The sequence below is a fragment of the Salmo salar genome, chromosome ssa25 (assembly GCF_905237065.1).
Source record: "Salmo salar chromosome ssa25, Ssal_v3.1, whole genome shotgun sequence".
In the NCBI taxonomy this organism is placed as follows: domain Eukaryota; kingdom Metazoa; phylum Chordata; class Actinopteri; order Salmoniformes; family Salmonidae; genus Salmo; species Salmo salar.
The window spans coordinates 26,994,624-27,009,389 of NC_059466.1; the positions used below are offsets into that span (position 1 = coordinate 26,994,624).

Sequence of the window (14,766 nt, forward strand, 5' to 3'; positions counted from 1 at the left end):
CAAAAACCTACAGGACAGTAGCTCTCCATGAACAGGGTTTGAGAGCCCTGTCTTAGAGTGATGGAATGTGCCATCCACAATGTATTAGTCCACTGAGACAGGTGTCTTGTGCACCATGACAAAAGAAATCTCGGGCGACCAACAGCCTATCGACAAAATGGGGTCAGCCCTACTAAAATGTAAATGTAATTACATCATCAAGAGAGGATATAGAGCAACCACAATTCCTGTGTTCCCCTCCAGTCTAATGACCTTGTATTTCAGCCAGACAGGAACTGCCGAATTTGTAGGTCAACCTGTATAAATCAGGTTTAAGTGTCTTGTCCCTAAATGACAGCACCGTGTGAACAGCCCATCAGCACTCAGTCACTCCTCACTAAAAGACCTTCGTCTACGCATTTAATACAAAGACCTTTCTCCATCTTCTTCCATCTCTAATTATCTGTGACTGCTATGGTAACAGAGATAGGGGAAAGGATAGTAGGCAAGAGTGAAATAAAGAGAGAGCTAAAAAAGACAGCCTTTTCAGAACCCTGGCTTTCAAAGACAATTTGTAAAAATCCAAATAACTTCACAGATCTTCATTGAAAAGGGTTTATTTAAACATTGTCTCCCATGCTTGTTCAATGAACCATAAACAATTAATGAACATGCACCTGTGGAACGGTCGTTAAGACACTAACAGCTTACACACGGTAGGCAATTAAGGTCACAGTTATGAAAACTTAGGACACTAAAGAGGCCTTTCTACTGACTCTGAAAAATACCAAAAGAAAGATGCTCAGGGTCCCTGCTCATCTGTGTGAATGTGCCTTAGGCATGCTGCAAGGAGGCATGAGGACTGCAGATGTGGCCAGGGCAATAAATTGAAATGTCCATACTGTGATACGCCTAGGACAGCGCTACCGAGAGACAGGACGGACAGCTGATCATCCACGCAGTAGCAGACCACGTGTAACAACACCTGCACAGGATCGGTACAGCCGAACATCACACCTGCAGGACAGGTACAGGATGGCAACAACAACTGCCCGAGTTACACCAGGGACGCACAATCCCTCCATCAGTGCTCAGACTGTCCGCAATAGGCTGAGAGAGGCTGGACTGAGGGCTTGTAGGCCAGTTGTAAGGCAGGTCCTCACCAGACATCACCAGCAACAAAGTCGCCTATGGGCACAAACCCACCGTCGCTGGACCAGACAGGACTGGCAAAAAGTGCTCTTCACTGATGAGTCGCGGTTTTGTCACACCAGGGGTGATGGTCAGATTCGTGTTTATCGTCGAAAGAATGAGCGTTACACCAAGGCCTGTACTCTGGAGCGGGATCGATTTGGAGGTGGAGGGTCCGTCATGGTCTGGAGCGGTGTGTCACAGCATCATCGGACTGAGCTTGTTGTCATTGCATGCAATCTCAACGCTGTGCATTACAGGGAAGACATCCTCCTCCCTCATGTGGTACCCTTCCTGCAGGCTCATCCTGACATGACCCTCCAGCATGACAATGCCACCAGCCATACAGCTCGTTCTGTACGTGATTTCCTGCAAGACAGGAATGTCAGTGTTCTGCCATGGCCAGCGAAGAGCCCGGATCTAAATCCCATTGAGCACATCTGGGACCTGTTGGATCGGAGGGTGAGGGCTAAGGGCATTCCTCCCAGAAATGTCCGGGAACTGGCAGGTGACTTGGTGGAAGAGTGGGGTAACATCTCACTGCAAGAACTGGCAAATCTGGTGCAGTCCATAAGGAGATGCACTGCAGTACTTAATGCAGCTGGTGGCCACACCAGATACTGACTGTTACTTTTGATATTGACCCCCCCCCCTTTGTTCAGGGACACATTATTCCATTTCTGTTAGTCACATGTCTATGGAACTTGTTCAGTTTATGTGTGTTGTTGAATCCTGTTATGTTCATAGAAATATTTACACGTTAAGTTTGCTGAAAATAAACAGTTGACAGCGAGAGGACGTTTATTTTTTTGCTGATTTTATAAGGAGGAGGAGTGGGGCAGGAAGGGGCAGAGTAAACTAGGCCCTACTTCCAAAAGTTACAGTAGTCAAGCCTAAATCTCTTATTACCCAGGTTATGATTGAGGCTCTACAGTCTGAGCTGGACCAAGTGACCAGTAAACAATTACAATCAAGGTCTGGATGACAGCCATGAGAAAATAGAACTGTAGCAGAATCCTGATTGTCTTCATCTCACAATGATGTTTTGGAACACAGCAGCATGTGTTCTAGACTCTATTATAATAGGTAATGTTGATGTAGAAGCGGTGATGAAAACACAGCCATAGGTTCAGAGAACATGCTCATTAAAATACCACGTTACATAAACATGAACCAAATAGTCTAGTATTTAATTTATTCATGAGCAAAAAGAAAAGAGAAATACAAGTTTAAGAATAACAGTATAGCTATAGTACTATATGAATACAACTAAACTTGGTCATGCACAACTCTATTCCTACACAAAATAACTAGATGGGCACAAACTGATGAATTATTTGGATGTTAAAAATGACCTAGTAGTAAGCTCACAAAAGCAGCCATTTGATATGTTATACAACTGCTGGCCCTGTGGCTATATAGCACAGTGTACCCATGATATACACCTCAGTGATTCCTTTATAAAGCAGGGAAAAGACAGATGTATCAAAGACGCCTGGGTATATTTTCTTTCACTATTTACTTACACATCATAGCATTATTTTTAACACTCATTTCTTATGGAAGTAGCCAACTTACAATTGCATATGAGACCAAATATATTGCAGAGTACAGGTACATGAGAGCGATCACATAATACTATTTCCACCCACAAACATGTGTACTGTAGGCTGGCCATGAGAAAACATGACCTATCGCACAGCTATTTTAAGGTAACATAAATCACAGGCAGTAAATCACTGCGTTGCATTACATAAAACGTGTAGGTGCATTAACGGTGTGTAGGATGGTCTCTAACCTCCTCTCCTCTCTACTGGGGTTCTACTGTAAAGACCACAAGATATTGAAGCTTGTTATTATAATGTCCACAACTGTGACGGTTAAAAAAAAAAAAAGGGACACTTTGGGGAAACAAACTCCTTGATCAGCTAAATCAGTGGGGAACACCCAGTTCCTAAACGAGGGCTTTCTTTGGCCTGGCGAAGATGCAAAACAAGGAAATTAAGATGACAAATGCTTCCCGAGTGACTGAAGAATCCAACAACCCAGCAGACCAGAAACTATTTAGATGAAGCTAAAAGTTTGGATAAACAGCTCTGGAAGCTCTTTAGATTAGATGGCCATGATATGGCGGTCTGGCAGCTAGGGGAAAAGTATACTGGTGGAAGGGTACTGGGAGGAGAAGTATTGGAACCTACCGTTTGGCTGTCAGGAAAGTCCATCTTGATCAATTTGTGGGCACACTCCTCAAAGTCCAAACTGTTGAAAGAAGAGAAACTTGTATTCACTATTCATCATAACTTAATAAGAGAATAATAATTTGCCAATAAGTGCATAAGTTTGCATTATCATATTCCAAAAAGCTTTATCATGCCATATGGACAGAGTGTCCAGGCACTAGGCAGGGTCATGTCTTTGCTTGGATGGAATTTTAAAAACTTATCACAGAAAAAGAAACTTTATCTGCCCTCATGTTTATTTTAGAAGTATATTCAGTACGCATTTAGACTTTATATATCCATAAACAAACATGGGGAAGATGTCTTATTTTGTTGTTTGATCACTTTGGAAAATTCCATCCAACCCAACTGCATTTAGGAAGCAGTCAATACTGCATTCTGCAGACATGGTGTAAAACTGTGATAAACACCATGGACCTCTCATTTCATTCATACATTTCCACCAGCATTCTGCATCCATTCTCTAACCGCTGACAATCCACGTGCTCCAAAACCACACAACACTAGAAAGAAACTGTCCCGACCATTTCCTTTACCATGACTAGACAGGGGAATTCTGATAGGACGGTGTTAAAACACAGAGGTTGGATAATCCCAGTGACGGTTATATAGCCTTCTTCAATACATGTGACATGTCAAACGTTATTATATCACATTCATAAAGGACAATTTGTATAAGCTCCGTTTGAAAGAGACACCGATCTGCGTGTAACTCCGCAGGTTATGCATCACACCGGCTATATTCACGCATCTGTAGAGGTAAACCCTCATCTAATTTCCTATGTGATCACTTATCAGGGCTCCTAAAGTTCAGTCCTCTCTCCATGTTGATGTTACTGCCTTTCTACCAGCTGGAACAGATAACCTTCTCACACAACAGAGCCAAACCCAGATAGGCCAAGTGGAGTTGAACTGGGCCAATGTGAGACACAAATAGCCAAGCCAGCCCAGTTCGATTCAGGTCGGCAAAATGTAAAAAGGCTAAGAGAGAACCAGGACCACAGAACTACCTCTTTCAGATTGAGTACAGTGTGGCTATTTATCACACAGACAGACAAGCCGGCCGGTCCACGGAAACTGATTTGAGTATATCACAGAAATTATGGAAGAATTATGGAAAATGTGACAAACTAGGCTATGACAAAGTACTTACCTTTACTGGAAGGCCACAAATATGCCAAATGTCTATGTCCCCATGCTATACAAACGTGCATTGCAGTATGCAAACACATATAATACAAAATATGTGGGAGGCTTACACTGCACATAGAAATACTCAGCCTGTCTATTAGTGGCCTTTAGACGTTCAATCAGAAACAAGGTTAAAATAGACTGCACACACGTATAACCTCTTATCTGAAAGGGCTTACGAGGAGAGGAGCTTTCAGCATCATCAACATATGACTGGCCCTGAGGTAGTATGTCTGAGACAGTCGATGGCTATGTACTCTGGTCTTCCAAACATTGCGGTGTGTCTGATAGTATGTGGATTGCTCTGCAGTGTCATCCTTCCACCTACATCGTCTTGGGAGTAAGTCTGCTCTGTTCTCTCCTTCCTACACCAGCTGGAAAAAGACCAGCTCAGATTTAGAGAAGCAGAATCTAAGAAAAATTGCCAACAATGGTTGCCATTCTCTTTGACCTACATGGCCAGGTTTTTTTCATTAGGCAGAAAATGGAAGAAACTGTGATTGGACTACCTGGATAAATGTATGGTGTGCTTTAATGAAAAAGACCCAGCGCAAAGAGAGAAAACTTCCCAAAAAGATTAAACTAGAGCATGGTGCATTCTGATCCTAGACTTCAGCAGGGCTGCTGCGTATGAATGAATAGCCTACTTCATCACTTGCTGCAGCAGTGTCCCTAATAGCAATGTTTTAGCTAGTCACTAAAACCTGGTTTAAAACGCCCCCGTCTCTATGAAAATAGACAAGTCTGTTCCTCTTCAAAATCTACCCCAACATCCCTTAACACAATGCTATTAAATTCTGCTCTGCAGAAGTCTGCGTCACCAAGAACTTAACCCAATAAAATGTTTTCATGCCAATTAATTATGAATGCGTGCAAAACAAAAAATGTTCATTCAATTAAAAGAAAAAAACATTCCACAAATACAGCTTTAAATAAACTGCTTTCTTCAAGACTTGTCTATCTGCTGTGGACATGGAGTGATTTTCAGCCATCTAGGTTTGGCCCAGAGGAAAAGTCTACTGCCCCATTTCTGCTGAAAACATCTCTGGATCTGGACCCTTTCCCATTCTGTTTGGTTTGGCAGATCTAGTTTACTTTTCTTAAATGAAAATAGCGCATTTAGGCAGCACGGACACACACAAAAAATAAGATGGATTTCAATAAGGGTGATTGAGTCATATCAGTGAACCATTGCAAAAAGTATAGCTAACTTGCAGATGCACTCTGCATTCACTCTATAAAACCTGTGAAAAAGTGGGAAAGGGTGAAAAATCAGCATTTATCAAAATTAAAATGCATCAAAAAGGGGGTTTAGGCCAAAGCAGGCAGTAAAGTTATGTGCAGAACAATTTGTATGGGGTATGCAATGTAAGTAGTGTAAAAAAAAGCAAGTCAGCCAAGCTAGCAGAATGATGCTGAAATTTGGAGCGAGAGAGGCAAATTGAAGGTTCATTTGAATTTCAAAATGTGATCATTTCACCACTTCACCTGACTTGGGAGGGCTCAGTGACAGCTGGGAAACATAACAGCACGTCTAATCCTTTTAACACACACACACACGAGGTTATAGGAAACACACCATGCTGACCAGATCCTGATACTGGATAAGAAACAGAGGATGGGCTGCAGTAAGTGGGCTGCACAATTCATTTAATTTTAATAGAAATTGCGACGTTGACATGTGCAATACGCAAATCGCAATGTGTTTGTCGTCTCTATCCAGTCACCCTCGCTTTCATGCAGCTGCTTGCTTCCGACACAAACCAAGTCCCGCCCCTTGTCACTCAAGCAGGCACAGCTGGCTGTTAGATTCAGTCACTCAGCTTGAGTCGGCATGCTTCTGTTTGCTTCTTCGTGTCAATCCACGTTTTCTGTATTAGACTATTTGTATCTTTATCTCTGCAAACAGCTAGTTAGTTAAAGCTCCATACCAAGTGCCTCCCCAAAAAAGTGTTAGCTGCTTATGTTAATTTCTCTAATACAGGCTGCTGCCAGTGACTGAGGCCGCATGTTGTTTGTGCAATGACATGTTCTGAGTCAGACGAACATGTGAAGAGCATTCTAAAATCTTGTCTGAATATAACATCTCTATTCAAAATGTATTTCGGGTCTCCTGGGAAACACTTTGGATTCTACCCTGTCACAACTCCTTCTATACGGTCTTTTTTATTCGTTTTCATGCCAAACACCAGCCATATAATTAGAATAGCCTACTCATTCTATTTCTATGACTCCAATGGTTCACATCACACACACAAACTGCCTTCAATTAGGATTCATACGCCTCAGTTTATTCCACATTTTGTTGTGCTACAGCCTGAATTCAATCTGTTTTTTTTCTCACCCATCTACACACAATACCCCATAATGACAAATTAAAAATATGTTTTTAGAAATAATACCAAATATATTGAAAATGAAATACAGAAATCTAATTCACAAGTATTCACACCCGAGTCAATACTATGTAGAAGCACCTTTGGCGACGATTACAGCTTTGGTTTCTACCGTCACAACTTCTACTATTTGGTCTTTTTTATTAGTTGTCATGCCAAACACCAGCCATAACAGCTTTGAGTCATCTTGGGTAAGTCTGCATCGGCTTTGCACATCTGAATTTGGGGATTTTCTCCCACTCTTCCTTGCAGATTTCTCAAGCTATGTTATGTTAGATGGGGAGCCGCAGTGACCAGCAATCTTTAAGTCATTCTACGGATTTTCAATGGGATTCAAGTCTGGGCTTTGGCTGGGCCACTCAAGTACTTTCACATTCTTGTTCTGAAGCCATTCCAGCTTTGCTTTGGCTGTATGCATTGTCCTTTTGGAACGTAAACCTTCGCCCCCAGTCTAAGGTCTTTTGCACTCTGAAGCTGCCACCACCATGCTTCATGGTAGGGATGGTGTTAGATGGGTGATGAGCTGTGCCTAGTTTTCTCCAGACATAACGCTTTGCATTCAGGCCAGAGTTACATTTTTGTCTCACACTCTCAGAATATCACGTGCCTTTTTGCAAACTCCAGGTGTGCCGTCATGTGCCATTTCTCAGGAGTGGCATCCGTCTGGCCACTCTACAGCACTTCACCAATCTGAGCTTTATGGTAGAGTATTGTCCTTCTGGCAGGTTCTCCCATCTCAGCCAAGGAACTATGTAGTTATGTCAGAGTGGTCATAGGTTTATTGGTCACCTCCCTGATCAAGGGCCTTCTTGCCCGGTTCCCCAGTTTGTTTGGTCTAGGCAAAGCCATATTTCTTCTATTTCCCAACTTTTAACACTCTACAAATTGTTTTATACCCTTCCCCAGATATATAGTACCAGTCAAAAGTTTGGACACACCTACTCATTCAAGGGTTTTTCTTTATTTTTTACATTGTAGAATAATAGTGAAGACATCAAAACTATGAAAAAACATATGGAATTATGTAGTAACCACAAAAAGTGTTAAATCAAAATATATTTTATATTTGAGATTCTTCAACGTAGCCACCCTTTGCCTTGACAGCTTTGCACACTCTTGGCATTCTCAACCACCTTCACCTGGAATGCTTTTCCAACAGTCTTGAAGGAGTTCCCACATAGGTTGAGCATTTGTTGGCTGCTTTTCCTTCACTCTGCGGTCCAACTCATCCCAATTCATCTCAATTGGGTTGAGGTCAGGTGATTGTGGAGGCCAGGTCATCTGATGCAGCACTTCATCACTCTCCTTCTTGGTCAAATAGCCCTTACACAGCCAGGGGGTGTGTAGGGTCATTGTCCTGCTGAAAAACAAACGATAGTGGGGCTAAGCCAGATGGGATGGCGTGTCTCTGCAGAATGTTGTGGTAGCCATGCTGGTTAAGTGTGCCTTAAATTCTAAATAAATCCCTGACAGTGTCACCAGCAAAGCACCCCCACAGCACCTCCTCCATGTGTCACTGTAGGAACCACACATGCAGAGATCATTCTTTCACCTACTCAGCATCTCACAAAGACATGGCGGTTGGAAACAAAAATCGCAAATTTGGACTCATCATACCAGTCTAATGTCCATTGCTCGTGTTTCTTGGCCCAAGCAAATCTTCTTATTGGTGTCCTTTAGTAGTGGTTTATTTGCAGCAATTTGACCATGAAGGTCTGATTCATGCAGTCTCCTCTGAATGGTTGATGTTGAGATGTGTCTGTTACTTGAAACTCTGAAGCATTTATTTGGGCTGCAATTTCTGAGGCTGGTAACTAATGAACTTATCCTCTGCAGCAGAGGTAACTCTGGGTCTTCCGTTCCTGTGGCGGTCCTCATGAGAGCCAGTTTCATCATAGCGCTTGATGGTTTTTGCGACTGCACTTGAAGAAACGTTCAAAGTTCTTGAAATGTTCCAGATTGACTGACCTTCATGTCTTAAAGTAATGATGGACTGTCATTTATCTTTGCTTATTTGAGCTGTTCTTGCAATAATATGGATTTGGTCTTTTACCAAATAGGGCTATCTTCTGTATACCACCCCATACCTTGTCACAACGCAAGTGATTGGCTCAAACACATTAAGGAAATAAACACAAATTAACTTAACAAGGCATACCTGTTAATTGAAATGCATTCCAGGGACTACCTCATGAAGCTGGTTGAGAGAATGCCAAGAGTGTGCAAAGCTGTTGTCAAGGCAACGGGTGGCTACTTTGAAGAATTTCAAATATATATTTTGATTTGTTTAATACTTTTTTGGTTACTACATGATTCCATGTGTTATTTCATAGTTTTGATGTCTTCACTATTTTTCTACAACTTAGAAAACAGTAAAAATAAAGAAAAACCGTGGAATGAGTAGGTGTGTCCAAACTTTTGACTGGTACTGTATGCCTCATCACAATTCTATCTTGGAGATCTATGGACAGTTCCTTGGACTTCATGGTAGTTTCTGCTCTGACATGCACCGTCAGCTGTGGGACCTTACATAGACAGGTGTGTTGAATTGGCCACAGGTGGACTCTTAAGTTCTAGTGACATCAAAGATGATCAAAAGAAATTGGATGCACCTGTGCTCAATTTGGAGCGTCATAGCAAAGGGGTGTGAATACTTACCATAAATTCCGGACTATAAGCCGCAACTTTTTTCCCCAGCTTCGAACCTCGCGGCTTAAACAATGACGCGACTAATATGGATTTTTCCCGCTTTCAATTTTTTTTCTCCAAAAACACACATTCTGTGACATGCTCAGTTTTTTGGCGGCATGAAGCTTTCATTAGCCAATGAAATTGCCGAACGGGTTAAGGTCAAACAACTTTTTTGTTTACTGTTTAGATTAAATCGTGCGCTCTCAAACTTCCCATCATTCTGATTACGGTAGTCATTTTGTCACCCTCATCATGGCAAAGACACGGAGAATGATGCAGGTTTCAAGTTGAAGGCGATTGATCTGGCTGTTGGAAAAGGAAATAGAGCTGCTGCACGGGAGCTTGGTCTTAATGAGTCGATGATAAGACGTTGGAAACAGCAGCGTGAGGAATTGACTCAGTGCAAAAAGACAACTAAAGCTTACTGCTAATTTTTAATAGTCCGGAAATTACGGTACGTAAATGAGATATTTCTATTTTCAATAAATGTGCTAACATTTCAAAATATATATGTTTTCACTTGGTCATTATGGGGTATTGTGTGTAGAAGGGTGAGAGTAAATGTTTTTATTTAATCCATGTTGAATTCAGGCTGGAACAACAAAATGTGGAATAAGTCAAGGGGTATGAATACTTTAAGGCATATATGCCATTTAGCAGACGCTTTTATTCAAAGTGACTTACAGTCATGCGTTCATACATATTTTTCGTATGGGTTGTCCCGGGGATCAAAGTGTTTTGATCTAAATTGCAATAAATATTGATAATCGCAATCTTTGTAAACAAATAGATTTTTGGCACATATCGTGCAGCCCTAACACACACACGCACAACTACCCACCTTGACTGGATGGCGAGATAGATGGTACGGCGAAATGCGACTAGGTTGACTTCCGTCTGGTCAAAGATGGTGACCTTCTCTGCTTCTATAAAAGGAAAACAGTACAAAGTTATAAGGATGAAGGAGGGTTATATTGATTGTTACACTGTCAGGTGTTGTCATGCTATCGGTCTCCACACAGAGGTCAATCGGTTTGTCTCATTCTTTTGCATTTCTCAAGCATGGCGCTGCCAACGCCAAAGTCGTGTGTTTGATTCCCGCAAGATACTAAAAATGAATACACTTACTGAAGTCGCTGTGGATAAAAGTGTCCAAGTGGCATGTATTATAATAACAAACCTGGGGTCATTGAAGTTGATACAAAGTTTAATGAATAGAGTGCCGAAGTGTTCTGACAGACCATCTAGGAGAGAGCAGTCAGTGAAACGTAAAAGCAGTGACCGATCTCTTGCTTGCCATGGGATAGCATCGAGACACTGAGAAATGACCCTGTGCATCCCCAAATGGCACCCTAATCCCTATATAAGGGACTACTTTTGACCAGAACCCATTATAGTGCATTATATAGGGAATAGGGTGCTATTTAGGATGCACACAGAGATTCAGAGGTCTCCTTCCTACCTAATGGTCTTGGTATGCAGTGCATTTCCTTTGCAGTACTGAGCCACTGGGGATGATGAGATTTCTGGGGCAGATTACCTCTGGGACCATCAAGGACAGCCAAGGCCACCACTATAACCACCACTGTCCCCAAGTTACCGCAGTACAGAGGACAGAACACGTCACTGAACTGAGCACTGTTAACATAACAGTATCCTTCCTCTTGTCACATGTTTAGGGTTTTGAACCATTCTCTTTGTAATTGTTGAATGTCAGTGTCCTTCTGTGTTAATCTGTGATTTTTCAAATCAATAAGATGTTGCATGCATACCATCTCCACCCTCTTCCCCCTCCTTTTCTCCATCATTATCATCATCTTCATCATCATCACTTCCATCGGCATCCTCTCCAGAGTCGCTGCTGCCCTCATCCAGGATCTCTGTGGGGAAAAGAGATGGTCATATGACATACTGTACACTAGCACACATACTTTCTCCAACATTTGTATTTACTTAACCAGGTATGTCATGGAGAACACCATCTTTTACAATAACCATCTGAAATTATGGCACATTATGGTGGAATTCAGTTGATCAGCGTATAAAGTCTGTATGTAGTAGCTGCAACATTAGCTAGGTAGCTGCCAGACAACAATAACCCATTACACATTAAACCATATTCAGTTCAAAGTCAAATGCTGTGCTTTGCCTTAGGGCAATCACTGGCATTGTGATCCATCTAGCAACTCACCCTTTTTAATTGCTTTGTACTTCTCCTCGTTCTCCAAGAAGTCTGTATCCATCTTAAAGACATCTGCAAGATACAGAACATTATTGTTTTTAATAGCAACCATTCGTTTGCAATTACTACATTCCAGAGCAATTAAAGTCATTGCAAATGAGCCACAATCAGAAGTAATTACCCATAAAAACACACTCATTGTGTATTAGGATGCATTTCATATCAGGGCTTAAAGTGATAATGGCTTTCTTCCCTTCTCTTGCACCCTGAAGGGACGCTTGTATAGATTTTCCAATTAGGACAAGTGTGTATGTGCTGAAGCTACAGAAAAGATGTTCATCATCTGTTGAATTGAACAAACATAAATAGAAGCGGAATCTTAATGTCAGTCTGAAAATATAACCCTCTTTTACGAGAGAGCGAGGGAGTGAGATAAAGAGGGCAGAGGCGAACGCTGCGATTTCTCTCCTCTCAGAGAACATCATTCCACACTGGGACATCTATAGAGAGACTGATAGAGGAAACCCCCAGCTATACCAGTATAATTAGCTCATAATCCTTAGGGCCCTAAAGGACAGCAGGTGAATTGACTGAATAATGGGACAGGGTATTCTCTCTCCCCTGGCAATGAACAGTCATGCTGAAAACTAAGCCATCACAGATATGGCTCAATCGGATTTTCTTAAAAACATGTTCTCTTCTCCCCTTCATTTACACAGATTTGAATAGTCTTGATAGTTGAAAACCACATGGTGGAAGCTAACCATTGGCTGGCTTTCACATTGTCAGTTATTTCAGAACAGTGCAATTAAGTAGGGTGAGGATAGGACTGTTGTGGTGACCATATTACTGCCACACCGGCAGTCACGAGTCAGTCAAATTCCACATCAAATCAAATTTGATTGGTCACATACACATGGTTAGCAGATGTTAATGCGAGTGCAGCGAAATGCTTGTGCTTCTAGTTCCGACAGTGCAGGAATATCTAACAAGTAATCTAACAACTTCACAACAACTACCTTATACACACACACAAGTGTAAAGGAATGAATAAGAATGTGTACATATAAATATATGGATGAGCGATGGCCGAACGGCACAGGCAATATGCAGTAGAGGGTATAGAGTACAGTATATACATATGAGATGAGTAATGTAGGGTATGTAAACATTTTATAAAGTGGCATTGTTTAAAGTGACATTTATTACATCCAATTTTTTATTATTAAAGTGGCTAGAGATTTGAGTCAGTATGTTGGCAGAAGCCACTCAATGTTAGCGATGGCTGTTTAACAGTCTGATGGCCTTGAGATAGTTGTTTTTCAGTCTCTCGGTCCCAGCTTTGATGCACCTGTACTGACCTCGCCTTCTGGATGATAGCGGGGCCTTCCTGTGACAGCGGGTGATGTAGGTGTCCTGGAGAGCAGGTAGTTTGCACCCGGTGATGCGTTGTGCAGACCTCACTACCCTCTAGAGAGCCTTACGGTTGTGGGCGGAGCAGTTGCCGTAGCAGGCGGTGATACAGCCCGACAGGATGCTCTCGATTGGGCATCTGTAAAAGTTTGTGAGTGTTTTTGGTGACAAGCCACATTTCTTCAGCCTCCTGAGGTTGAAGAGGCGCTGTGGCGCCTTCTTCACCACGCTGTCTGTGTGGACCATTTCAGTTTGTCCGTGATGTGTACGCCGTGGAACTTTCCACCTTCTCCACTACGGTCTCGTCGGTGTGGATAGGGAGGTGCTCCCTCTGCTGTTTCCTGAAGTCCACGAGCATCTCATTTGTTTTGTTGATGTCGAGGGTGGGCCCTCCCCTCCTCGTCGTTGTTGGTAATCAAGCCTACCACTGTAGTGTCGTCTGCAAACTTGATGACTTGAGTTGGAGGCGTGCATGGCCACGCAGTCATGGGTGAACAGGGAGTACAGGAGAGGGCTGAGAACGCACCCTTGTGGGGCCCCAGTGTTGAGGATCAGTGGGGTGGAGATGTTTCCTACTCTCACCACCTGGGGGCGGCCCGTCAGAAAGTCCAGGACGCAGTTGCACAGGGCGGGGTCGAGACCCAGGGTCTCGAGCTTAATGACAAGTTTGGAGGGTACTATGGTGTTAAATGCTGAGCTGTAATCGATGAACAGCATTCTTACATAGGTATTCCTCTTGTCCAGATGGGTTAGGGCAGTGTGCAGTGTGATTGCGTCGTCTGTGGACCTATTGGGGCGGTAAGTGGGTCTAGGGTGTCAGGTAAGGTAGAGGTGATATGATCCTTGACTAGTCTCTCAAAGCACTTCATGATGACGGAAGTGAGTGCTACGGGGCGATAGTCGTTTAGCTCAGTTACCTTAGCTTTCTTGGGAACAGGAACAATGGTTGCCCTCTTGAAGCATGTGGGAACAGCAGACTAGGATAGGGATTGATTGAATATGTCCGTAAACACACCAGCCAGCTAGTCTGCGCATGCTCTGAGTACGCGGCTAGAGAGCCTTGCGAGGGTTAACATGTTTAAATGTTTTACTCAAAGTTGGCTGCGGTGAAGGACACTGTATGTGGCACTGTATTGTCCTCAAAGCGAGCAAAGAAGTTGTTTAGTTTGTCTGGGAGCAAGACGTCCGTGTCCGCAACGGGGCTGTTTTTTTTTTGTAGTCCGTGATTGACTGTAGACCCTGCCACATACGTCTCGTGTCTGAGCCGTTGAATTGCGACTCTACTTTGTCTCTATACTGACGCTTAGCTTGTTTGATTGCCTTGTGGAAGGAATAGCTACACTGTTTGTATTTGGTCATGTTTCCGGTCGCCTTGCCATGATTAAAAGCATTGGTTTGCGCTTTTATTTTTTCGCGAATGCTGCCATCAATCCACGGTTTCTGGTTGGGGAAGATTTTAATAGTTACCATGGGTACACCATCA

The 14,766-nt window shown here is 42.7% G+C and overlaps 1 protein-coding gene across 2 annotated transcripts in view; it reads right to left on the bottom strand.

Annotated features, from left to right (window-relative positions):
• Window positions 1-14,766, bottom strand: part of LOC106586461 (pre-mRNA-splicing factor CWC22 homolog) — a 60,820-nt gene that overhangs the window by 23,667 nt on the left and 22,387 nt on the right. For both annotated transcript variants that reach the window (XM_014173806.2, XM_014173807.2), the window contains exons 11-14: window positions 11,880-11,942; window positions 11,461-11,568; window positions 10,530-10,614; window positions 3,369-3,429 (exon numbers count right to left, since the gene is read on the bottom strand). In XM_014173806.2, coding sequence (XP_014029281.1) covers window positions 3,369-3,429; window positions 10,530-10,614; window positions 11,461-11,568; window positions 11,880-11,942 — 317 coding nt within the window. The remainder of the gene's footprint in view (window positions 1-3,368; window positions 3,430-10,529; window positions 10,615-11,460; window positions 11,569-11,879; window positions 11,943-14,766) is intronic.